Source organism: Spinacia oleracea, chromosome 1, assembly GCF_020520425.1.
Source record: "Spinacia oleracea cultivar Varoflay chromosome 1, BTI_SOV_V1, whole genome shotgun sequence".
Lineage (NCBI taxonomy): Eukaryota > Viridiplantae > Streptophyta > Magnoliopsida > Caryophyllales > Amaranthaceae > Spinacia > Spinacia oleracea.
In genome coordinates this window covers 112,767,288-112,794,300 of record NC_079487.1, presented here as the reverse complement: position 1 = coordinate 112,794,300, position 27,013 = coordinate 112,767,288, and the positions used below count along the sequence as shown (strand labels likewise).

The window sequence follows — 27,013 nt, the reverse complement described above, 5'->3', positions numbered from 1 at the left end:
AGACATATTTAAAGCAAGAAATATCTCAAAACATGCATAAGATTTAAATGTGATCTAGTATGGCCCGACTTCATCTTGAAGCTTCAACTTCAAACTCCGCCTTGAAAATGGATTGGAAACTCCGTTCTTGAATTTCACCATGGGAGACGCCATTTTCATCAAATAGGATTTGCAATAATTAAAATTAATTACAACAAATTAATGGTACGTAAACCATATTTAAATAAAAAACCATGGTGCATTAGACCATATTTTACATTCAAATTAATGATACACATACCATATTTACTATCCTATTTGGGCCATACTAGTCACTTTCCGCAATCTGTAAAATAATATATTTGCAATATACCATTCACCCATTCATTTATCAATTAATGATCCACTTAGCAACTTAGCAGAAAAATATGCATCACATAAACATTTGCAACAACTAATCAAGGCTCAAGAATCTACGAATTCTTTGACCTTATTAGATCTAATCAGGTTGTTAACCTTAAAGGAATAAGGATCTAATCAAGAGTTTAATAACTATGAATAAAAGTTCCCACTCAAACCAAGAATTATATGCTTTACCAATTTTAAACATAAAATGTATTTCTTAGTCCAACCGAAACTACAAATTCAATTAAAATTTAAAGCTCATATAAGATAATTTTAAATCCCTTGATTATTTTTCAGTTGATTAAAATTAATTATTTATATTTTATCAAGGTTTTAATTTTATTAAATAATTAGTATAAAATTAATTATAATAATTAAACTGACAAAATTAAATTCCGAGAAAATTATAAGCACGAAATGAAAATTAATTAAATTCGTCGCTCAACGAAAAATTAAAACAAACAATTGGGCCAAGGAAAGGCACACAGGCGCAAGGCTCATGCCTCACCCATGTAGCAGATCGCAGGCAAGTGCACGCATGGCCCAAAGCCATCGCACAACCTCGCCTAGCTGGCTCGCTTGTTCGCTCCAGCGCTCGCTGGCGTGCAAATACTGTTGGGTGTGCGCGCATGGCACGAGGGCATCTCTTTATGCCTCGTCGCCATCGCTAGCTGGGTGCGACACAGTACGTGCAGGCAGACGCACATGGCACGAGGGCATCACTCGATGCCTTGTTGCCAGCGCTCGGTGGTCCTGTGCGCGCGCTACCCCTTTCACCTTGCTCGCTCACTCGCACACAGCACACATTGCTCAGGCCCGTAGCCCTTGTGCGCGCGCTTGTGCCTTGCTCGCTGCCATAGCACTGCATGGGCGATGACCTCCCTTTCTCGTCGTCGCATGCCCGCACCATTGCAACACCCGTTAAAGGTGTCACTAGGTTTTCCGTTGCTTCGTGCGTGCAAGTTCGTGAACGTTTTATACATAAAAATCGAAACTTTTATAATTTTAAATTTCATGACAAATTAATAATTCATATTAATTTCATAAATTTAGGCGAAAATCGAAAGTTTATTAATTAAAACAATTTTCGTTTACATGATCTTTAGGGATTAAAATCCAGGTTCATGAAAAATTTAAAATTCCAATTTAACAAATTTCTATGGTGGTTTTAATCCTAGGATCCCAATTAAATTATCAATTAATTATGAAAATCAAAACAAATTCCAAATTATTTGAAATTAAACAAATTAATTATAATTACAAATTAGGTTGCATAATTAACGAATTTAGTCCTTAAATCTGTTAAACATATGCAGTACGTCAATTATTAATTTAAGATTTACAAGATTCACAAATATTTAATTTAACATCATAAAAACTACAAATTTTGCGTTCAAAAAACTGAAACCTCCGTAAAGTCATAGTTAGGTTTCGAATTAGGGAATTTTGGGTCCGACATAATATTTTTGTCAAAATTTTAAAACGCCATTTACATGCGGAATTCACTATAAAAACATAAGATTCAGATCATTATTGACAAAACTGCCGAAAATCCTGCGAACATATAATTAATAATCGCATGAATTTGCAATTAATTACACCAAATTAATTCACCCCTTTAATTCTTTGCAAATTTATAAAATTTAATCCATGTTAACTATAATTGATTATGGAATTAATAGAGGCTCGTGATACCACTGTTAGGTATGAACAATAATATTCATGCGAAAAAATCATAAAGTCAAGAATCCAAATTAATTGCCACATAGTCAATTAGCATAACTTAGTATACATACTATGTGATGCGTTCCTTCCCTAGCTGCTCCCGAACCGAACAAAAACAAGTAAGAGATCCAAATATCGTCCCTCTGTAGATAGTCCACAGCACGTTCGCATCCGCCTTAGGTTCAACCAACTAGGATATTCTCTAAGTTTTATGTACTCGAGAACTCACAATATGTGATAGGCAAAAAAATATTAATCTCAGTTGAATTCAATATATGTTATATATTATAAATTGTGATCATGAACCACATATTTATAGAGTGGGAAATAGGGAAGTATACTCCTACTAGGAATCGAATAACTAAACCCATTAGGATTATAATTAAACATAACCAATTAGTATTTTAGGAATAATCAAACACTAATTAAGTATTAGATCTATCCTAGAATTCTAATTAACGTAGGATTTAGGAAAATGAACAACTTATGGCCCATGTAACTTGGTGCCTAAGTTGATGGCTAGGCGTGTGGGCTTGTGCCTTGGCGCGCAAGGCCGGCATGCCGCCCACGCTGCCTTGTTGCCCACGTTGCCTTGGCGCGCACACTGCAGGCCCACGCTTGGCGCTGGCCCATTGCTGCTATGCTGCTGGCACTAGCCTGCTGGGCGCTGGGCCTTGCGTCTCGCAGTCGCTCGTCGTGCTTCCGATTCGTTTTTCGATTCCGGAATTTATTTTCAATTCGGACAATATTCACGTTTTAGATAATATTTTCGATTCCGACAATATTTCCTATTTCGGCAATATTTCCGATTCCGATAATATTTCCGTTTCCGGCAATATTTCCGATTCCGACAATATTTCTATTTTCGTTAATATTTTTAGAAACGAACCATATTTCCATTTCTGGTAATATCTTCATTTCGATAATATTTATATTTCCGTTATGAACCATATTTCCGTTTCCGGTAATATCTTCATTTCCGGCAAATATTCTTTCTTTGCCTTTTGATGATTTTAGCTCCCACTGGAACCGAGATCCACCACTTTCCGAATGTCCATAAATAGAGTATTTACTGAATATTATATTCACCTAAATACTTGATCTTTTCACATACTATTTGTGTGACCCTACGGGTTCAGTCAAGAGTAAGTTGTGGATTAATATTATTCATTCCACTTGAACTGAAGCGGCATCTAGTTAGGCATTCAGATCACTTGATCTCACTGAATTATTAATTTGTTAATTTATACTGAACCACATTTATTAGACTTAGCATTAAATGCAAACTTGGACCAAGGGCATTATTTCCTTCACAAGGATGTTGGAAGAAGTACGTGAAAACCCTTATTCAAACTAGAACTTATAAACACAAAGTTTCATGTTCAAGTTTTTAAGTTTGGGGATGTTTAAAGAAGAGCAAACTTTCTTTAAACTAGAATATTTTCAACATTTGGAGCACATTAAAGTTAGGATTTTTCTTGCTTGAATCATCCTTTCTTTTAACATTAAGCTTCCTAATTTCAAGTTCTAAACCCAAGTTCAATTTCCAACTTCGATTTTCAATTTCAAGTTCAAAATCGATGATACTTTTTAGTGAGTAACCTCACTTTAAAGTAAGATTCATACAACTTTGGTACCATTCAAGGGAAAAATATGTCATACTTGAATATTATTTCTCCCTTTGAATTCCAAGTCTCCAAACATGCAAACTTCAATTATTCATGCAATTTCGATTATTTATGCTCTACATTGCTTATTTAATCGATCGTCACACCCTTACAATCCATTCACTTTATTACAGCTAGTCCTTCTAGGACTAGGTGGTGTATATTTTCATCTATGCACCATTCTCTTGTGATGATTTGATTAACTTGTTTATTATTTTCATCACCTCACATACTAAATACAACAATCTACAAAAATAGACCAATCACGTTTAACAAGATAATTTTTGGACAAACCGGGCTAGGTTCCCGTTAATTTGATTAAAGCAAAGCGATCACCATACTTAACAAAGTCGATATTCTAATATGCATGCAAACCCGCCAAAAGTAGCTTCATGCTAGGATTTTCTATACGAAAAAAATTCTTGTTTGAATATTACCATGCTCAAATCACTTCTAAATAAGTGTCTTGTTCCCGAATCTGGATCTCTATTTGGTTTCGATTCCTTGCCTTATCCAAAGAGTCATGGCCTTTCCAAAATGTTTGGTGCCGACTCCATCGAAATTCAATGTTCTAATTAAGCCGTAGGGGCACCATTCCCTTTCGATTTCCTAATGAAAAACCAATTAACGTCACTAAGCTAGCGCGATTCTCGTAGTTGGCTCCCCTTGGGGTTTGGATAGTCAAAATTCAAGTCAATTCTTACCTATCACCTTTTTCGATATATTGGTCAAAGTTTGATGCGTTTAGTGATTTTCAAACGAATTTCATTAAACCATTAAAACTTACTTTACAAAAACGATCTTTTTTTCCCATGCAAGTCCGGAAAATACAAAAGGGGAAAGGGACGTCTGTACGTTTTTAGCCCCCTACAGTTAGTATTGAAAGTCTATGTATGCTACGTCTCATTGTCTCAAGTTCTAGTGGTTAGTAACTTAGTAATGATAGTCTATATATGTACTTTGTATTTACCTTGTAGCTCATGAGAACATAATAATAATAATAATAATAATAATAATAATAATAATAATAATAATAATAAACAAACAAACAATCTACGACATATAATGTCCATCACTTACTAAACATTTTGAACTTAAGACCTATCATATACATTACGTGATCTCTATTTTAACCAGTAGATCAAGACATCCTTCCTTAAACATAAAATGATTTTGATAGTTGCTATCACTCGCTAAACGTAGGGTTAGGAAACACAAACATATAAGAACCATTCACTTGGTTTAGAAGTACACCTTGATTTTTGTTTGATGCCATTGATGCCACATGGACATATAAGTATGAAAGTAAGTGGCTGTTAATATGTTATTGATTCTTGAATATATCCTCAAACATAATGGTACAGAGATTTTTATGATTGAATTAATTAAGTACTACGTACAACGTAAGTTTAACTAATAACTGGTTAGCTAGTGAACCAGACAATGCCCCGGATTTTATTGTGTTTGTTATTTGGTCAACAATTGTTTTCCTTGCAAAACGTAATGTATTTTTTTTATTTAATTTGTTGCCAATATTAGAGAATACTCTCCTTGTCCCTTAATACTTGTCCCGATTTGATCGGCACAAAGTTTTAAGCAACTTAATTAGCTTATTAATTTATTAGGTGGTAGTTGATAGTGGGGTATTTTTTAAAATATAATTAGTAGAATATGTGTCAAATAAAGGGGTGGGATGGATTGAATTTTTTAATATTTTTTAAGAAATATGAATATATATGGGTCCGTGGTTAAGTGAGAAAAATAATATAATATTATAAAAAGTATGTCATTTATAGAAACAGCCTGAGTAGTAAGGGATGGAGGGATTATCCTCTAAATATATGAGGGTTTTCAGAATAGTTCATAAGTGTAGATACTTTATTTTTTCAAGTCTTACTTGATTGGTACTTCGTATGAAACTTTGGTTTTCTAATTAGCTTACAAATATAAGAAATTTCTTAAAGTATCAAATATTATAAATTGAATGACAAAAAATATACGAAGTATATTTTTGGAAAAACACACAATTGATTAGCTAAAGAAATAGTGCAACAATTAACTTTTTTTTTCTACGTATGATTTGAGTAATTAAGAAAGATTAAGTAAAAAAATTGTAATAGGTTATTATTCAAATATATATCGGGCATTAAAGTTTTTAATATTTATAAGAATGACTTTTGTCGTTTTTCATTACTTTAGAGACATATGTTATATCATTGTAGAGATGGTTATCACTTTACATTATAAATAAGAGGTCATGTGTTCGAACATTAATACTAACATTTTTTGTAATAAATAAAATTGAGTAATGCATTTGTACGTGCGCACATGACATGTCATGTCATTTCACTTGCCAAATCACAAAGACAACATGACAACGTGGCAATTTTTGCCTTGGAGATTTAATAATATTATAGATAAGGATAATGAATGAACGGCTAAACACATGAAGATCAAAATGATAATTAGTTTTTTTTTTTTTTTTTTAGGAAAAGATGATAATAATTGTATATATGTAACATCAATGAGACTTTGTTCTACGGTTTTGTTTTAGTTAAGTTTTATAAGTTCAATTTAGTACTCCATCTGTTCTGAAATACTTGCACCGCTTTCCTTATAAAGCCGTCCTAGATTACTTGTACCATTTCTATAATTGGTAAAATTTTATTAATATTATATCAACTACTCCCTTGACACATCACTTTGTGGTCCCATGCACCTTCCCCCTACCCCTTTTAAAAAGTTGACACATATCCCTATCTATATTAAAAAAAGGCAAATTTTCGAAAGACAACCTTTTATAACCACAAGTTTGCGAAATACAACTTTTTATAAATTTTCTTGCGAAAACAGACCTTAAACTAAATTAAATTTGCGAAAGACAACCTGAATGGATTTTCAGGCGTTGACCCACCTATCTCCGATTTGACTTGGCCGATTTTACTAACTACACCCTCTCTTCCCTCCCTTAAAACTTAGTTGGAGCCAAAAAAAATTTAAAAAAACCCTAATTTTTTTTCCTCTTCTCTGTTCTTCCTTCCCCAAAATTTGCGAATAATTCAATCTTGTTACTGATTCAATATGAGGAAATTGCTTCTCAATTAACTTGTTTTCGACACTCTACAACTTAATTTCGATAAGTTTTGTTCTTTAATTTTGTGTAATTTTAATGAAGAAAAATTAGGATCTTTTCCCCCAAATTTGTGAATTGATTCGATTTTGTGGGTGAAATGGGCTCTACAACTCTATCGTATTCTTCCTCCTTTTCCTTGATGTTGATTCCTTCCTCTTTCCTTTTTTGGGTGCCATATATTGAAGTATAGCAGAGTAAGAAAAATCAGAGCAAAAAACGGAGTGAAAAGTGTTCAGAATTTTGCCCAGAATTCACCCAAAAATGAAAAATAAACATCATTTGAAGTAGTTGAAGAAAGTGACGTTTGTAATTGAATGACTTACAACATATAATGGAAGTTCCTTGATGGCTGAGCTTCATTAATGGCGTGCGTATACCTTCGTTTTATCTTCCCATTTTTTTTTAAGGTTTTAAGGAGCTTTTATATGAGTGGAAAAAAAGGAGGGAAAAGGGTGGAAATAAGCAAAAACCGCCTCACATGACCGACACATAGCAAGTTAAACCGGAAAGAGGTGGGTCAACGCCTGAAAATCCATTCAAGTTGTCATTCGCAAATTTAATTTAGTTTAAGGTATGTTTTCGCAAAAAATTTTATAAAAGGTTGTCTTTCGCAAATTTGCCTAAAAAACGGAGTACCATCTAATTAAATAATAAGTCAATTACTTTGTATTAAACTTTGTGTCGGTCAAATCGGTTCAATTATTTCGGGACGGGGGAGTACAAGCTAGGGAGTATTTAGTTGGTGAAAATTTGTATGACATTGGAAAAAGGATCAATATTTCGTTGTAATTAGATGAATCATATGAAAATATTCTTTATCAAAGGTACTCTCTGTGATTAGATGAATTATATGAAAATAATCTTATCACAGGTACTTGTTGTAATTAGATGAATCATATGAAAATAATCTTTATCACATGCACAAGTGCACAACGGATGAGGATCTATAGACTCTCTGTCTGAAAAAGGTTATAAATTAATAAAATGATCGTAGTTTTAGTTTAGGAAAGTTTTTATTTGACTCAATTTCAATTATTAAGTATTTGTTACATTCAAATCGCTGTGTAGAACTGTAGATATTATAAGACTTTTCATCGATGAATAAAATCAATGAGACCAAGAGGTCCATCTTCCCTTGTTCGAATGATATACGTAGAGCCGTAGATACGAAAGTTCTGTTTTCTTCACCTTATTTTCACTTATTTTAGGTCTAATAAGATAAGATAAAATAAAATAAGTTCAGGGTCAATAAGATAAGAATAAGATAAGATAAATATTACATAAGGTAATACTATAAGTTTCAATAAGATAAGATAAGGGTTAATAAGATAAGGGTCAATAAGTTCAGATAAGATAAGATCTTATAAGATGAGATAACGGTCAATAAGATAAGATAATACTCCGTATAAAATAAGATTAGTTTAGGGCCAATAAGATAAGACACCTGAAATTCAGGTGAAAATAACACTACCGAAGTATACTTTAGTGAACTAGGGAAGGGAAGCGAACTAATTGAAAGGATCAATTTCCATTATCTTCTCTCTCTTTCTCTTCTCCTCCATTCATTCTACCATAGTTATCCAAACACACTGTAAATGTAGGACATTGGGACTATCAGGACGGCGTAAACGTATATGTTGATTTATGTTTGATGATGGCATATGGAAGTACATATGAATATATGATCGAGTGTGAAAAGTAATATGTGATTGATTGATTCTTGAATCTTAAATGAACGGTTATAAGATATGAAGAGCAAGATGATGATTAGTTGTATGTAACATCAATGAGACAATGACTAAGCTAAGGTACTTATATGTAATATTAGTACATATTCTCTCTGTTTCGATATAATAGTTACGTTACACTTTATTAACTGAGATCTTGGTTTATTCATTCGTCTCTATATATATACTTTCTAAATATCAACAATTTTTTAAACTTTACGAATACAAAATTAAAGATATTAGCGTTGAAATGTTTATATTAACAAACATAAAAATAAAATAAAGTATAACCATATATTTAAATTGAAACAGAGGAAGTAATGGAGGTGAGAATGGTAAATCTTAAATAGAGGGAGGGAGTATGAGATATCAAACGAATATAATCCTAAGGAGCATCACACCTGCTCAATTGTGCTACAAAAGTTAAGACACTTCAAAAGTAGGGAAGATAATTTAAAGAGATAAAGGAAAAGCTTGTACACTAATTGTAGTCATTCATTTAATTGCTACTACGTTTAATTAGAGGATAAAAGATAAGGGATCAAAGCATATCTGTAAAAACCAAAAGGGTAAAAGTACAGCGAAGAACAAAGCTAGGGATTAAAATTTAAAAATATACGAACTAGTACTAGTTAATTAGCTAGGCGGCCGGCGCAAATTAGACCATACACACGAGTGCATGATATGAATGACGCACTTGTGTGTAGCTTCTCTCTAAGCATGGTGATCATAATCTTCGTTAGAAAGTTGGTATTCAACAATATCATATTACGGAGTTTATAATGGTCAATAACATGTCATGTCAAAATTTCAATAAAACTTATAAAAATTAATTAAGTTAATTAGGTCTACAACATACTCCATACTTAAGTTCATAAGTGCCTTTTAGAGTTTAGACTCTATAAAAATACTACCGAATCAATAAAATATTGTAGTAGACTACATCATTCAAACTTCATATTGTACATGTCTCAATCAAAATGAACAATAACCCAATTCCAAAAATCGAACAATTTATTATTTATTACTTTACTATATACTAAAACAGACACCAGGAATTACACATGTCACTTCCTGGTGTAGAATTTTCCCGCCTAAAACAACTTCCTAAAATATATTTTTTATTTTATTTTATTCTCTACCCTTTTTATAAACTACTCCGTATCTATGTATGGAAAAAATATTCGTTATAATTATTGCAATAATAGATACCACGTAATAATAATTTTGCTAATTTTTTGTTTTTATAATATTTTATTCAAATCGGTACATTAGTAATGGAAATTATATTCACTCGGTGTGTCGGTCAAAGTAGCATATTACACATATATACTATACATATTAGATGAATAAATATAAATGAGTATGTTTAATTTTTTTTATAATTATGCATTAGTTTGAAGATATTTAGTTAAATATTTTGTAAAAAAAAATATCATAATCCGTGCGTGCACGGAATCTAATCTAGTTTTATCATATGTTTCACTTTTCTAGAAACGCCTCATACTTCTGTATGAAGTTAGAGAATCCTCAAAACGCCTTTTCACCTCCCGCATTCGGTACTTAACAAACTCGCTTAAAAAATAGGACACTATTAAGCCTCTTTAAACGACGGCTGAATTAGTCAATAAACACAATTATCACACTAAACAAGTTGTCCTTGTCCCCAGCTGAGTTAAATTTTACCCGGGAAAGTTGGTTGAAATTCAAAATCCTCCATTAAAACTCTGCTTTTCTTCTCTCACAGAAATGATTCTCAAGAGAAATCCTTTTCCAGTTCCACAGAAAAGGAATTTTTTAGCCTCGACTCCCCCAATCTCTCAGCCATCCGAACCACCTTTTTTGGGGATCATCCTCCTCATCAGATTCCCCCCTTTTTTTTCTTTTTTTTCTTTCTTTTAATTTTTTCTGCGATCAATCTTAACTTTCTTTTCCAAGCTAAGAATCTCTTTCGTTTTTCTTCCATTTTTTTAAAAACAATTTCTGCGGTTTTCTCCCCTTTTCTACGATGCCAAAATTGCCAATCTTCTCTCTAATTGCACATCAAAAACCCCCTTTATTTCCCCACCCTTTACTTCTTCTCTTTCTTTCTTTCTTTCTTTCCCTTTCTCTCTTCTTCCCTGTTCTGGGTCCTTTTCATTCCATAAAACCTCCCTTTCTCGCTTTTCGAAATCCCGGCAGACGACTATCTCTTATACTCTTATACATACACAAATATTGACATAATACATATACATACACTTCCATTTTCATGGCTGATGCTACTCAAATACACCACCTTTCCCAGCCTTGCATTTATGGTAAGCTCCCCTTCTTCTGTCTCCTTTTTTCTCACTTTAAGCAGCCCATGTGTTCGATAAAATGCCTAAATGAATCGTAAAGCTTCGAGCTTGATCCGGGTCTGTTTAATTCTGTTGGACTTTTTATTTTTTATGTTTACTAGCTTCTGAGGTTGGTAATAATGATTAACAGGGCTTTCTGCTCCTCCAAATACAGAGAAGAAATCGCGGTTTATGAAATGGCTGAGTAAGATATTTAAAGGCAGTGGTGGTAGTGGTGGTGGGTCTAGTCGCAGTTCATCAGCTGGTGGTCGACATCCGCAGTTTCTTGAGGATGAAAACATGGTTTGGCGGGCACCTTCTAGATCATTGGTAAGGATTGTGCACACAACTTTTACTCGCTTTGGCAATTCAGTTGATCTTGATCTTTGACAAGTCATTCTAACCAACAAATTATTATGAGCAAATGATATATCTTTCTAATATATTATGTAGAATAGCATCATCAATTGAAATGAAGCTGGTTTATTGCCTACATCATTTCTTCCAAAGTTCAATTTTGTTAGGTAGGCACTAGTTGATGCTATTGCACTTTTTCATTGTTTTTTATCATTGATGAAACATGATAATTGTTCCATAAGAAAGTGGTAATGGCATCTTTACTACAAGAGTTGGACCAAAAAGCTTTTTTTTTAAACGGGGAAAAATTCGTAATTTCTGTAAAGTTTACTTTTAACCTGTATTTTGCAAGGATATATATTTTATTATTTTTATAAAACATTTTTACTATACTATAAGATAATTAAGGGTGACCAAGAAAAAGATCATACAGGGATTCCTTTTCTCTTTTGTTCTCTTTTTCTGCTTTTTTTGGGTTGGGGGGTTGCTTGTAGTCCAGGCATCCCAAATTCTCTGTGCACCTGCTCCAAGCAAAAGATAACTCAGATCATGAGTCCATGTATATTTGGAGCAATATGATATCAGAGATCTTTAATTGTTTGATAACTTCTTGTAATGTAACGAGAACCGTGTTCAGTAAAGATCCCCTACTCCCATATCCGTTCATAAATCATAAATGTTACATGGGAATCTTCATCGTACCACCAAGGTTATTTTTGGCACATGTGCTCATATGATACAAGCACATGGGAGAAGAAATAGCCTTGGTTGTACTGTGCACAAGGTACAACCGGTTATACATAGAAAATTGCCTTATTACACAAACTTAGTCAACATTAATTACTATGAAAAGATGCAGCACTTTAGCGCGTAGGCTCCATTGTGGTAAAGAGTGAACTATGTTTTTACTACATCACATCACATGTTTACCTATGGATAATGACAAGTTGACTTCAACAATTAAAACCACTAAGTATGGATGGAAAAGAGTTTCAAACACCTGAATTTGAAAGGAGGTGTTTTTTTCTTGTCACATAGTAGACCTTAATTGTAGACCAACTCTTTGCCTTGGTTTCTCATCAACTAAACTGATGAACAAACATGTTACTAAAATCAACACATCATTTATATAAAAGAGAAAATGATGTGTTGATTTTAGTAACATGTTTGTTCATCAGAAGGATAGAATTAGTCTCTTTTATATTAATGACAGATTCTGATGCCTACATGCAATAAATTGTGGGTGCAGACCTTTTACTTCACTTATTTGCTGTTAGAAACAGGTTTTTTTTATCTTCTCATCCATGTTGTTTGAACTTTGAAATCTTAAACAACTGTGTGTATGTTTAGTTACCAGGAAAAAACTTGCGCCCCAGCATAGAACATGATTTCATTTTTCAATATCACCATTTCTTATATTAGACTCTATTTTGGCTGCTGGATTGATTATTTTGCGCTTCAGATTAGCAAGTGTAAAAGACTAAACTGTATTTGTGATGCCATTAGGATGATCGTCCCAGAGCAAGTAAAGACCAGGAAGAGTTAGACCGTGCACTTGCGTTCTCTTTGTCAGATGACTTGAAAAGACCAGGTAGTAGGTATTGTTGAATAAGAATTGAGCCCTACTGGTTTGCTCTTCATTCCGTAATTTCTCTTTCTAATCCATATTTCCTAACTTGACACTTCTTCATCCATTTCTCTATGATCCTTTCACTGAATGAGTTTTATGTTGCATTTCCAGGCTGTAAACGGCGCACAGACAATGATGAAAATACTGCAAAGGGACTACAAGATAGCCTCCACAGACCTTCCTATACACCCTATATGCCCTCTTATCCTGATTATCCTCCTTATGATCCAGTCCCATTTTATCCTAGAGGATATAGGTACAGAATATCTTTTATTATTTTTCCACCTTGTTTTTGTCACACAGTCTTCTGATTTCTGCAACTGTCCATCAAATCTATATAAACTTGAGAGCTAGTTTCCATTGGCTTTTAGTCTTCATTCTAATAAAGTTTAGTCAATGTAATGGACATCTACATTCTTGAAATGCATATGTTAACTTGTCGTTAATGCTCTGGATTGCAGATTATGCAGCGGATGCAATGGTGAAATTGGGTATGGCAATTATCTTGGATGCATGGGGACCTTTTTCCATCCAGAATGCTTTTGTTGTCGTTCTTGCAGTTACCCCATCACTGAACATGAGGTACTCCAGTTTTCCTTTGTAACTATAAATTGTTGTTTCCTGTCTTTCTTTACTATGGTTGTACTTCTGAATTTCCCCTGCTACAAACATGTATACATTTTTCTGTCGAAACTATTATCAAATATTTCTTTATATTGAAACATATCTTACTTTTTTCTGTTGATTCAAGTTTTCTTTGTCAGGGAAGGATCCATACCACAAAACCTGTTTCAAGGAGTTAACCCATCCGAAATGTGAAGTTTGTCATCAATTTGTAAGGAATTGCCAACTAATATTGGTATTACTAGAGCTTCCCATCAGAATGAGCTTTTATACCTGAATTAATAACTGTATTATGTCTTATCTTCATTTGCAGATCCCAACAAATACAGCTGGATTAATTGAGTATCGGTGCCACCCATTTTGGTCGCAGAAATATTGTCCCTCACATGAGCATGATCAGACAGCCCGTTGCTGCAGTTGTGAACGTTTAGAGGTACGTTATAGCAATAAAACTTGTGCCTTTACCAAACAATATTAACATATTAATAGAACACTGCATGCTAATGGCAAGATCTGGTTTATGTGACTATTCCTAATTTTTTCCATTTTGAAGTCTTGGAATACAAGGTACATTGCCTTAGGAGATGGAAGGAGTTTATGTTTAGAGTGCATGGAATCTGCCATCATGGATACCGGTGATTGCCAACCTCTCTATCATGCCATTAGAGATTACTATGAAGGGATGAACATGAGAATTGATCAACAGATTCCCATGCTTTTGGTTGAACGGCAGGCCTTAAATGAAGCTATTGTAGGGGAGAAAAATGTAACTCTAGTATTTCTCAACCTACTTTTGTTTAACTTTATTTTTTTTATTTGTCAATCTCTTAATCTGATGATTGGTTGTATTTTAGGGCTTTCATCACATGCCAGAAACCAGAGGTTTATGTCTTTCTGAAGAGCAGACAGTGACCAGTGTAAGACCTTATGACCCGTGTTCACGTTTTGGATATAATTTTATTCGCCATTTATGTCAACTATATAGCCTTTGCCAAATCAACAGATACTCAGAAGGCCAAGAATCGGAGGACATAGATTGGTAGGAATGAGAACACAACCTCAGAAACTAACCCGAAGATGTGAAGTTACAGCCATTCTTGTTCTATATGGTTTGCCAAGGTAAGCCTAGCAACAGATAGTTGTTACAAAAATGAATCTAGCTCATAGTGGAGGCTGATTGGGTCAGTTGCTGGCTACACGCAGGTTGTTAACGGGTGCTATACTTGCTCATGAGTTGATGCATGGATGGTTACGTCTTAAAGGTAATATCTTTATTATAGAACTACTCAAGCTTTCCCTGAAGTTGGTAATGCATTGAAAATGAGAAACATCTGTGTTTTCTGGAAGCATCAACCATTTTCATAGATAGAATTATCTAGTATTGATTTTATAAAATTGTGCAGGGTACCGCAATCTGAGTCCTGAAGTTGAGGAGGGAATCTGTCAAGTGCTTTCATATATGTGGCTTGAGTCAGAGGTGATGCCTGGTTTTAAAAACATGGCATCCACATCAACAGCTTCAACATCTTCATTTTCAACTTCAAAGAAGGGAAAGACTTCTGATGTTGAGAAGAAGTTGGGGGAGTTCTTCCTTCACCAGATTGCACATGATGCTTCTCCAGCTTATGGTGGAGGTTTCAGATCAGCAAATGCAGCTGTCAATAAATATGGTTTACGCCGTACATTAGATCATATACGTCTTACTGGAAGTTTTCCAATCTAAAACAAGAATTAAGATCCCTCCTTTCCTTGCCTATTTCATTCACACTCTTTGACACATACAGGATAGTTCCTTCATTTCTTCGATCTCAACTCTCAAGAGTATTCAACGTCAACTGACCATGGAAATCTTAAAATGAGTTTCCACCCTTGGTTTTTATGGGGTCATTTACATATCACATTTATTAGATTTTACGCGGTTATATAATAATCTGTCAAATACTACCATATATTTGTTGAGAAATCATCTTTTTATTTTATGTTACTGTTATCAATTGAATTACCATATCATTATATGATAAAATGTAATTTTGACCTTGAGTTCTCGTTGGCTAATCTATCCACCTCTCCCCTTTATTTCTTCCCAGTTCATCGGCTATAGCCACTATATTATACTACCTTCATTTTTTAAAGTTCTTTACACTTTAAAATACTAGATTATATGTCTGAAGTATTAAAATTTTGACCATAGCACTTCTGTAATGGCGGGTTTGTTTCAATACAGATTAATCAAGTTTGGCCCAACCATAATGGAAAGTCGGGTTTAGCCTTTATTTCCCTGCAAAACGTACAATTAAACATTACAGAAATAATGAAACTACTTACTGACTTACAACTTAAAAGCAAATCTGTTTTACCAATTGAGGTTAGCATGATGACCCTTAACCAAGGTCTCGGGTTCGAGCCTTGAGAATGGAAAAAACCTCAACTGAGAAGGATGCTGCCCATCGAGGTACCCATGCAAACTCCCACTGTAGATTAGTCCACTCGTCGATGGCGTTGGAAATTCCTCGTAGTAAAACCAAAAAAAAACAAGCGAATCTGTTTTGGGGAAGTTAAGATCAATCTCAAAACAAAGAAAAACCAACAATCAATACGATGTATCGAGTAACAAAATATTTTTCTTTACAAACTCTACAGAGAAAGTGTTTAAAAGTACCATATACAAACAAACAGAATGAAATATTAGAGAAAGTGAGATGAGCATATCTCCCACAACCTTCTGACATTAATAAACATTTTCAATGTTGTATACAAGTAAAATTTCTAAGGGTGACAGAAGCAAAATTTGCCACCAGTCTAGGCCAAGGGAAAAGAGTGATAATGGCATCAATGAGAAAACTTCTATGTCAATCTGAATACATCCTTCCGGATTTTTTGTATCCACCAGGAAAGCTACTACTCTACAGAATTATTCGACAAAAGCTTCTTCATTGTCTCGTACGTCATGAAAACAATGCCTACACTGGGGACAACCTTGTAGAACTCCGGGAGTATCCCTCTGTACAGTCCTTTTAATCCTTCTGACCGGATGATATGCTTAAATGTACCTATAATACCCGTGTTGTATACACGTGCACGACCACCAGCTCCTTCCAATTGCATCCTTCTTCTTACCAAATCAATGGGGAAAATTGCTGCGTTTTCAGCAACATAACATCAGTAAGTACAAAATCTCATGCCTTTAGGTTTTTCAAACAAAGATATGTGTTTCAACAGAATCAAATTACCAACAAAGATGACATGAATCACAGATTCACAGGTGACATTGATCACCATTACTTATGTACAATTTAAACAGTTGCTATCGCTAGCATTGCTAATGCCCAACATTGGAAGAGGACTAATAATTTTCTCAAGCTACATGGAAATATAAAAAGTTACGTAAAATTGAAATATAACAAGTGAACTTGCAAGACTTGGTCTTTATAAACCATCCACCACATAGGAAGCCTAAGTGAGAAGCATACCTCACTAGAGGAAGCCTCTCACATTTGGCATAGGAGAACAGGTTTCACAAATCATCTGAGAGCTGTGCTTCCCTACAAAAGGGACCAACTGCAATGCTTGGCAGACTTTCGAAGATGAGTTAATCCAAGCATGACCCTTTTGAATCAAAAGAGTCAAATAAATTTCAAGTATTAGGATAAATTTTAATTTAATTCCCTGAAAAATCATAAGCGCAAATTTAACAACTTCCTGGTTTCTGGCTCTAGTGTCAGTCTTGTTAGACATTTAGTGCAGAGCCAGCACCTCAACCTGTTTCTCTGCATCAAAAGCATAATAACTTGAAGTATCAACTTCTCCATAATATGCAGGCGTATCTAAACAACGAACTCTAATTAATCTAACTAGTCATCCGGAGACCTCTCTTCCAGGCTGGCATTCTCCAGGAATCAGGAGACAATTCTCAGCAAAATGCAAAATAGAAACATGTTAATGTCAAAACATTGACAGCCACACATTTCTACGGGAATGAAATTCCATTTAGGTCAATTATCATACCAGGTCAAGTGACAACACCCATATGTGTTAGTAGAACATGCTTCATAAAACACAGAAGTGGTACTTGACTAAAAATATATTTTTTAAAAAAATAGCTTCATAGAGTAGAGCAAGTTTAAAGTAACTCACCAGTGGATGACGCAACGCCAGAAATACTTCCACAAGCAAGACTCACAAGCACAACGGAATCCTGAGGCCTGTGGTCCAAAAATATGGAAATAACTCAGTTTGACATGAGATAGTTGAAAAACAAGGCATATTGATATCAGTTAAGACTTAAGAGTAAAGTTAACATAGTAAGCACCTTTTCAACTGCCACTGAGACCTCAAGGTCTCGTACACAGTAAAGCTGATTGCTATGTTTGGCCCCACACTCTACAAAAGAAAGTTGGTTAATCAACCGTTAATAGGAAAATCCTTCAACAGCATAGAATAGATGTTGGACAGACAAGAATGAGAGTATACCAAAAGTGTTGCCCCAATCCCTTTATAAAGACCAAGCAAACCTTCTTCTTTACTTATGGTACGTAGCGAATGCCCTATACCTTTGTAATATGTCACATTTGTCTGCAAGAATGTCATACAAAGTTATCAACATATGTAAGAGTTTCTAAGTTGAGAAAAAAAATGAACAGTGCAATCTAAGTTGAACTTCAAAGATTGAAATAACACATACATTTTGCCGCTTTTGTTCTCTGCCAAATAATTCTTTTGGGCAGGATTGCCATAAAACACATTGTTATTATTTCAATTTTTGACTATTTTAAACAACACATTTATCGTATTGGATTTTCTTAGCGGGTTTATGTTCACCCCACCAAGTAAACGGTCTTGAGGTTGAGTTTGTCGGTTTCGGGTTGAAATATTCAACCCAAACCAAACCCACTTAATTTCGTGTCAGGTAAATATCAATCCAAATTATAAAAATGGATCCATAGCTCTTGACCCAAACTCAATTATTTCATGCCAGGCTATCGTGTTGTGTGAGCTTTGCTAGACCTAGTTCATACTGTATAGTTTGAAAGGGGGTAAAATCTACTACCTCTGTTTTATAATGATTTTTACAGTTACTAGATAGCACAAATATTAAGACAATTGTGATGAAATGTGTAAAAAGGTGGATGAGTATAATAAAATATAGATAAAGTAAGAGAGATGGTGTAAAAAAAAGCGGATGGGTGTAAGAAAAAAAACGAATAAAAAGTAAGAAAAAAGTGATGTAAATCGTGTAGGGTAAGGAGGGGTAAGGTGGTACATTTTCATATCCAAAAATAGTATAAAGCACAATGTAAATAACAGTATGAATCGGAGTAAAACAGAAAGTGTAAGATCATTATGAAATGGAGGTAAGATCATTATGAAATGGAGGTAGTATTAAAATCATGGGAAAAGTGATGATCTACTTATCTTTTTGCTTTGTCACTTTTATTTGTGGGAATTTGAAGCCTTGATGGAATTCTGTCTGAAAGTAGTGGTAGCATTATAATTTCATGATGTTTCTACTTTTTGAATCTGTATGGATGTTGCTTAAAAGTGGTAGTAATGAGAACAAGTTAATCAACCGATTTTGACCTATTGTTTTCAGATTTAAGTCATGCTAGCCAAACCATGAATTTTCCATTACATATTTTGTGCTTCATTAGTTCAACATAATAAAGCACATTTCTAAGTGAACCTATCCATTAAAAGCTACAGACATAAGTTTTGGTGTGTTACAAAATACTAATACACACAAACAAATACATACAGCAGAAAAGTAGCCCGACAGTCCAGATTAGAAATGAGATGAAGAGGAGAAAAAACAAAGTTCAACGTAAGACATGGATGATTGAGCAAATGAACACCAATATCTTCTCCCAACATTTTAATGCTATGTCTCTCTCCTCTCATGGTAATCTTTCTCTCTCTCCCATTGTCCCCACACTTATACAGCTACACCATCAAAATATATAACTCCCCACTATCAACTTTTTTATTAACCCATTACTGCACTTGCATATTAATTTATTAAATTCAACTCAAACCTCTCAAGAGTATGTGCTAGTCAAAGTGGTACACTTAAAAAACCCCGGAGGGCGTGGAATTCGGATAAAGAAACTTACTTGTGCAGCAAGCCGTGTTCTCACCAAATCTAGAGGATAAGTAGCAGCTGCAGATGTTACTCCAGCTAAAAAGCCACCTGACAGACGCACAAAGATATGTGCACCTATATTTTCACTAGTACTTTCTAATCCGGGAAATGACTGCAGAAGCTGCAAGACATATTAGGAGAAAATGTCAGAACAACAATCCAGCACCCAAATAAGTTTTGTGAGTATGAGAATGTAAGCTGTAAGCTTATGGAACATGGATACCAACATTCTTGTATCGCTCGTATGAATAAAAACTGACAGCAGAATAAGGAAGGCGATGTGCTATTGTAACCAAGTTCCCTTTCCAAAAGGCTCTTATTCCTTCCTCGTTAATAATTCGTGAAGCCTCCCTCCAAATGCAAGCTTTCCTCAATGTTGCGCCATCTGAGTGCATGCCTTGCACCTAAAAACACAAAAAGTAACCATCTTAAAATGAATCGATACATCTTTCTAAGCAGCCCAATCAAAACACGAAACGACCTCAGCTGAAAAATAACTACTCATAAAATATTAAAACAATCACCTCTAAGGACCAAAGATAACCAGTAAGGCAGTAAAGACTAAATGCATCTGGTGAGCACCAATTAGAGACAATAAGGATAAGAAAAGCACCAAACAACATGGGAAAAAAAATCATACTAAAGAGCTCATGGTAGCAAACATTACATTAGGGGAAAAAATTACTAAATAGCCACCACTATCAGCTGCCAAATACATTCAAGTTATCACCGCCTGACTCTAATGGGAAAATTCTGAATCCAATTAATCCATTAAATCATTCAACTCAACACTAGTTACCAAGCAATACTACATTTCAGAAATAACACATTCTACGACTTGCTACATTGGTCAGTTCTATCAATTGTTTAGTGTTCACTGGTTTGATACTCCATAACACGTTTCAGGCGATTTTTACCTCTTAATTCCAGCTGCCTACAACGCTTCCTATCATCTAAAAGTTAATTTTCAATTAAACCTAATAGTCTGCATCGTGTTCAGCTCAATATTTATCAGCTATAACACAGAAAACCATTGCACAAAATTTATCAACTCAACATTTTCACGTGCCCACCAATAACAGGGAAAAACTACACCAAAAAACCCTCAATTAAATACCATCAAATTAACAAAAATAAACCCCGTTACAAAAAATTCACAATTCGCACTCTCCCTCACCTGAAAGGGTACGGAAAATTAACCAACCCCAATAAAAAGGGTACCCAAATTTAAATCAAATTAAAAATACATATTGGGAAAGTATGGAAAAACAAATTCTTTCCCACCTAAAAATTAATCAAGTTCAGATTCTCTCACCTGAAAGAGAATGGTGAGACGAGCAAGCGGCGCGGTGCAAGTTTTACTAACGGCTCCGGCAATTCCACCGGCGAGAAGCTGAGAAATCGTGCTAATTTGGGCTTGTTGCTGTTGCTTCACCTGTACGTATTTACGCGCACATCCATCTCTTTGTCCTCCATCTACAACTACACCTACCCTCGCTTCCGTCTGCATTACGAATCACTTTCTCTCTCCTCCCTCTCTTCTACAACCAAAAAATCGCGGATTCTTTAGGACAATTCAAAAGAAAGGAAACCCTAAATTTCCATTAACAACGAAAAATTAGAGGTTTTTAATGAGCTAATTTGGGGATGAAATGCAAAAATAGTAATCTGGAATTGAAAGTATAAACCCTAGAAATTGAAAGTTTTTGGGTGTATTTTTTTCCTGCGTAGTTTGAACGAAGAGGGTGAAAACAGGTGGTCTAGGTTTATATTGAGGGGGTTAAAACGACTTCGTTAATCGTAAACCGACTATGACATTTTTACTCTCCTAGTAAAGAAAGGAAAGTGTGAGAATATCTTTAAAGAAGGGTTTATGCGCTTGTGTTTTGATTATCGAATATGCTTCGTTAACTTAGGGATATTATGGTCTTTACACTCCATTCGGAGTGGAGTACGAGGTGGGCAAAGGATATCCACACGCTGTCAATTCATATATACGGAGTTACTTAGGTTGCACCCTCGTGCGGAGGGGCTCCTAAGCTCTTTTTCCTTACCTTTTATAAAAATAAAAAAAAAAAAAAAAAAATTCATATATACGGAGTATATAGGATCTCCTCCGTATTCTCTTGGATCGAAATTATCTGAACTGAATTAAATGATTTTGATGTGAATTTGAGTGGCTTTGTTATATTTAAAGTCAACATCAGTTGTTTTAAGCGTGCATGGAGTCTACCGGGCTTATTCCTAGCTCTGTTAGGATAGTCATTTTAATGCTTTAGTAGGAATCCTACATGGTTTAGCTAGATATGAGTTTACGCGAAGAAAAAAAAAAGATGTATTTTATTTTAGTAGGAGTCCTAATATAATTGGGTGTTTGTTTCCTACATAATTTAGAATTCTTATAGGGTAAATTTTGTGTTAGACCGTCTAACAAAAACGCTAAGGAAATATTGTTCGCGTCAATGTATTAACGTCATCATTTAAAAAATTTACTTTGGTGTCTAAAAAAATCAGAATTTTTCTTTTACTAAACAAACTAGTGTAAATCTTAACTAAAACCACAAACATCTTAACTAAAACTACAAAAATCATAACCAAGATTCGGAAAACCATAACTAAACCCCAGAAAGTCATAACTGGACTTCTGAAATCTTAACTAAAGTTTAAAAATAAGTAACCAAAGCTCAAAAAATCTAAACTAAAACTCATAAAATCTTAACTAAAACTCAAATTAACAATCTTATCTAAAACTCAAACAATCTTAACTAGAACTCAAAAATACGTAATTAAAAACTCAAAAACTCTTAGCTAAAACTCAAAAAATAGTAACTATATAATACTCATAAATTTGTTTTTATAGTATTAACTAAACTAGTGTAAAACGTAAAACAAAACTAAAAGCAATAAAATTGTAACTAATTGAATAATAAAATAGTTACACTTGCGAGTTGAGTATTTATGATTTTTAAACAAACTTTATACTAACTAAAATAATTTTAATCTCCACTAACCTTAGAAACACGTAAAACTTCTGAAATCATAACTAAAACTCATAAAATCATAACTAAAACATATGAAATCATAACTAAAACTCAGAAAATCATAACTAAAACTCAGAAAATCTTAACTAAAACTTTTGTAGCCAACGAAATTGCAGCCCAACCCACTATAAGGTGGTCTTTACCCAAAAGACCATCTTATATAAAAGTTTGTGATTCTTATTGCCTTGATAGAGGGTCTTTTGTTATTTTCTTAACATTGTGATAGAGATTAATAGAGTTTTGAGATGAAACATATGGAGAATTGGTGAGATACTTATTCACCCTAGCGTTTCTAGTTTGGCCCATTAGATCAAATTGTTAGTTTAGGTCCGTTTGATTCTAAATTAACACCCAGGTTTTTTGAATTCAGTTTGACTGAGCAAAATCGTTCATAGACTGAATTAAATGAAGTTGGAATTAAGTGGAAAAAATGGGGCCTAAGTCTTTCAATGAATTTGATTAGTCATTTTATAAGGTGCATCCGAGTGCACAAAAATTAAAATTGGCTTAACCATAATGGTGCAACGATCGTTGTGACACGTGGAATTTGGTCGCACTTTTGAGTACATATGTACAGTTTTGTTACTGTTTATACTCGAGTTAATTAACTAGGAAAAATTAAGGCTTTATTTTGTTCATCTTATTTGCATTTATTTTAGGAAATACAAATTATTATTTATAAGTGGTGTACAATAAATATGTATACCGGAGTAAATATTAACTCAAAATGTTTTAAAGTTAAGCTTCTACGAAATATATGTAAAAGTTATATATTTTTTAGTGATAATTTTTTTTCATATTAATAAAATAAAATTCTTCAAAATCACTAATAATTTATAAAATGAATCATTTAACACTTTAAAAATTTATCTATCATTTATTTTATATAATATAAAAGTTAATCAAAATAAATTATAAGTTACAAAAAACAAGGTAGAAGTTACAAACAAATGGGTAGAAATTATCATGATGTACAATAAATTTATTGTACACCTTACGTGTGCAAAACCATTTGTTCAAGAAAAACATGTTTAGATAACACTACAAGAATTTGTATCTTTAACGACAACCTAATGACGACGGGTCAAAAATCCCGTCGCAAAATCCTTTTGCGACGGGGCTAACAACCAAACAATGACGGGAATAACCGTCGCAAATGTCTTTTACGACGGGTTTACGACGAATTTACGACGGAATTTTCTATTAACGACGGCCCCCTTTTATGACGGGTTAACGACAGGAAATCCCGTCGTTAATCAACGATTATTGACCTTTCGCGACGGGATTTCCCGTCGTTAATAGTACAATTTCTTGTAGTGTAAGTTTAGTAAAATAAACCGAAGTACTACTTATAACTAAAATAAAATTTGTTAAATTTAAAAAAAATAAATAAAAAATTAGGTGAACACAACAAATGTGTAAATAAAGTTTTTATTTATCCGGGTACATGCAATTCTTGTGTAATCTAAATTATATTTTGAGACAATTGACGGTGCTAATTAGTTGTTGACGAGACTACATGTGAGTGGGTGACCATGTCTATAGCCCATAGATTATTGGAGTGGATGGTATCCTCTCATTCAAATCAGAAAATGACCACCAATTCTTTTCTAGTCAATCATTCACCTTTTCACCTCAAGCCTCATCTAATTTTGATTCCATATTTATAAAAAATGATACTCCCTCCGTTTCTAAATATGTGTCCAGTTCCCATTTATGGCGTTCCCTTTTATGTGTCCACTTTTCGTTTTTGGACATACACCTTTTCCCACTTTTCCCACTTTTCCATACACTTTTCCCACTTTTCTATACATCATTATTACCTTTTCTTACACATTCTACACTTTTTCCACTTTTCAATCACCATCTCCACTTTTATTTATACTTTATCAATAAACAATTATCTACTTTTTCCTTTCCAAAAAAAAAACATTTCCAATCATTACCTATTACACACCATTCAATTTTATTAATTACCGTGTACATGTCCAAAGTGGACACGTATTTAGGAACGGAGGGAGTAAAAGTTAGGATTTAAAATAAAAAGTACTATGTGTATATATTGAGACAAATCTTACAAAATCTCACATTATAATTCCTCATTCTTATTTACATGACATAATTGGATTTTGGACACTATTCATGCAAGTTCTTTTGACTTCCTTTGGTGGACTATATTTAAGAAAATACACAATCGTATGAGATCTTATTAGATTTGTCTCAATAAATATTTTTTAAATATCAACATTTATAATTTTTCTTTATCCATATTTGAAGTTATTAATGTTTGAAATCTTGCATTAGCAAACGTGCCTAAATAATTGTGTCATTTAAAAAAGAACGGAGGAAGTATAATTTTAATCTTATAAATTTGTCAATAAGATAATATATATCAAACCAACCAAACCAAGAAACATGAAGTATAGAACAAAACACCTTAGTGTAGGTGAACAGAAAAATGCTTTGATAACGTATTTTTTAGTCAAATGATCATATCCCGTATAGGCGTATAGGCATATATGGAGCTAGATTGGAGAACATGTGATATGGTCAGGGAAAACTGGAAATGAACTAACCAAACTAGTATCAAACATTTAATGTTAAAATACAATGAGGGAGTTGAGGGGGGTCATGGCCTCCCCTATGATTCTCTTTAAATATTACAGAATACTTGTATATATAGTTATCACATACTCTTGGTAGCCAGTTGGGTTTATTGGCTTATTCTAAGTAAATGTTTTTGCATGGTCTGAAATTCGATTCTCTATCATCATCATGACACACTTTATTTTATTTGTCATTTTTGTGTTATTAGTCTTTTCATTAAACAATGGTTTTTGCTAGTAAATTTGACGTCAAGTTATAGTATGATTTTATACTCCTGGAAATTTACCATGGAATTAATTAAATGGTTTTAACTAAATCTTTAAAAACCAAACTAATATAGCTAGTAGGGAGTACTTTAGAACAAGACTAATTTACGATTTACGACTTACGACTTACGAGTACTCCTACCAGCTAAGTATCCGTACGTATTGAGAAATGAGAATGCGTGTTCCAAGTAACTTAAAAGTGACGGCCAAACTATTAGTCAAAATCAAAACAGCAAGGCAGCTACAAATTCTCAACCAAATCTATGCACCTCATGTTTCATGTTTCATGTTTCATGTTTCATGTTTCACGTTTCTAAATTACTATTGCTATGGCCCAGAGTAGACCGGCCTACCGTCTACTCCGTAACAAATACCGAATCGCAGAGATTGGTAGAAAACACCATTACTTCCCAGGTTCATGGCCCAACTCATGGAAACAAACATTTGGGCCTGCCTGGATTTAGGTGAATACTCAAGGAAGTAATGGTTAAGACTTAAGAGTTAAGAGGGTATTTATTAGGGGGACTAAATCCTAATGTAAAGGAATTATCACGGGAACTAAAAACTAGCAAATCTCTATTTTATAAAGGAATAACTGAGGTTAATTTAGTAATCATGTTTTTCGTGTCCCTATTCCTATTAAAAAGACAAAAGTACTCTTACAATTACATATTACTGTAAATCAAATAATTTATTATTTTAAAATACTGATTAATTACTGGTTTTAAAAACTGAAAATCTATTTTTGGCTAATTAGATGTTTAAACTTCAATTTTGGTGCAATCAATCACATTCAATCAGGCAAGGAAGATGAAAAAGAAACGGAAAGAATCCTGTATTTTATCACGCCATAATTGTATCAGAATAATTGAACCACAACCATAATCATTAATCACAATATAATTTACTGCTTAGACCCAAAATCACGCCATTATTGTATTAGAACAATTGAATCACAACAAACTGACCACCTAATTAGGCTAGAAGTATGTCCAAAAAAAATAAAAATTAACATGATTTTGAACATCATATCAGCAACAGAGTGTGTACAAACATTTTTTGGATCTATAAAATCACTAATAAATCAACATAAAAATAAAAAAAGTCGGTGCCAAAATAGAAAATAGATAAGGAAAAGATGTTATACATTGTCGTCAACGACGAGAACAACATCGGCAGAGAAGGAGAGGTGGATGGGAGTCCCCCAAATCGAAAATCAACAATGGGAGCGGCTGCGGCACTGCCGATTAGAGGTGGTATACAACTAAAACACGGTGGTTATGTTGGAGGGTTTTAATTGGAAGAATCGGAACAAGGGAGGAAATGAACAACTGCGACTCTGGGAGGTGGAGTTTGAGAGAAAATTTTCATTTGGGGGTTTTCTTTCTTATTTTA

The 27,013-nt window shown here is 33.8% G+C and overlaps 2 protein-coding genes across 5 annotated transcripts; one reads left to right on the top strand and one right to left on the bottom strand.

Moving 5' to 3' along the window:
• Nucleotides 1-10,327: 10,327 nt before the first annotated feature.
• On the top strand, nucleotides 10,328-15,608 carry LOC110785486 (protein DA1-related 2). 3 transcript variants are annotated; one of them, XM_021989933.2, is made up of 12 exons: nucleotides 10,328-10,936; nucleotides 11,133-11,287; nucleotides 12,821-12,908; nucleotides 13,056-13,200; nucleotides 13,406-13,526; nucleotides 13,696-13,779; nucleotides 13,882-14,001; nucleotides 14,122-14,334; nucleotides 14,423-14,485; nucleotides 14,572-14,687; nucleotides 14,772-14,830; nucleotides 14,972-15,608. In XM_021989933.2, the coding sequence occupies exons 1-12, from the start codon at nucleotides 10,888-10,890 to the stop codon at nucleotides 15,289-15,291; spliced, it is 1,533 nt and encodes a 510-aa protein (XP_021845625.1). In that variant the 5' UTR covers nucleotides 10,328-10,887; the 3' UTR covers nucleotides 15,292-15,608. The 3 variants fall into 3 exon arrangements, with proteins under 3 accessions (XP_021845625.1, XP_021845623.1, XP_021845624.1); XM_021989931.2 differs by having other exon boundaries at nucleotides 10,330-10,936; nucleotides 11,109-11,287; XM_021989932.2 differs by having other exon boundaries at nucleotides 10,333-10,936; nucleotides 11,109-11,287; nucleotides 12,821-12,905.
• Nucleotides 15,609-16,176: 568 nt separating this feature from the next.
• LOC110785488 (uncharacterized) lies at nucleotides 16,177-21,537 on the bottom strand. Of its 2 annotated transcripts, XR_002532624.2 has the most exons (8): nucleotides 21,020-21,537; nucleotides 19,932-20,108; nucleotides 19,676-19,825; nucleotides 18,039-18,140; nucleotides 17,878-17,948; nucleotides 17,703-17,770; nucleotides 17,039-17,335; nucleotides 16,567-16,705 (listed from the first exon to the last, which is right to left on the bottom strand). XR_002532624.2 is itself a non-coding variant. In XM_021989934.2 (7 exons), the coding sequence occupies exons 1-7, from the start codon at nucleotides 21,212-21,214 to the stop codon at nucleotides 16,467-16,469; spliced, it is 1,002 nt and encodes a 333-aa protein (XP_021845626.1). In that variant the 5' UTR covers nucleotides 21,215-21,536; the 3' UTR covers nucleotides 16,177-16,466. The 2 variants fall into 2 exon arrangements, 1 of the variants encoding a protein (XP_021845626.1); XM_021989934.2 differs by lacking the exon at nucleotides 17,039-17,335 and having other exon boundaries at nucleotides 16,177-16,705; nucleotides 21,020-21,536.
• Between the last annotated feature and the right edge of the window lie 5,476 nt (nucleotides 21,538-27,013).

Bases quoted from the DNA above. Each gene is read 5' to 3' on its own strand.
- LOC110785488 (XM_021989934.2), bottom strand. From the start codon at position 21,214: ATGCAGACGGAAGCGAGGGTAGGTGTAGTTGTAGATGGAGGACAAAGA. The intron at 20,109-21,019 runs GTGAGAGAATCT...TTGTGTTTTTAG, and splicing joins GTCTCACCATTCTCTTTCAG to GTGCAAGGCATGCACTCAGA. The intron at 18,141-19,675 runs GTAAGTTTCTTT...ACATTCTTGCAG, and splicing joins GAACACGGCTTGCTGCACAA to ACAAATGTGACATATTACAA.
- LOC110785486 (XM_021989931.2), top strand. From the start codon at position 10,888: ATGGCTGATGCTACTCAAATACACCACCTTTCCCAGCCTTGCATTTAT. The intron at 14,335-14,422 runs GTAACTCTAGTA...GTTGTATTTTAG, and splicing joins CTATTGTAGGGGAGAAAAAT to GGCTTTCATCACATGCCAGA. The intron at 14,486-14,571 runs GTAAGACCTTAT...CCAAATCAACAG, and splicing joins AAGAGCAGACAGTGACCAGT to ATACTCAGAAGGCCAAGAAT.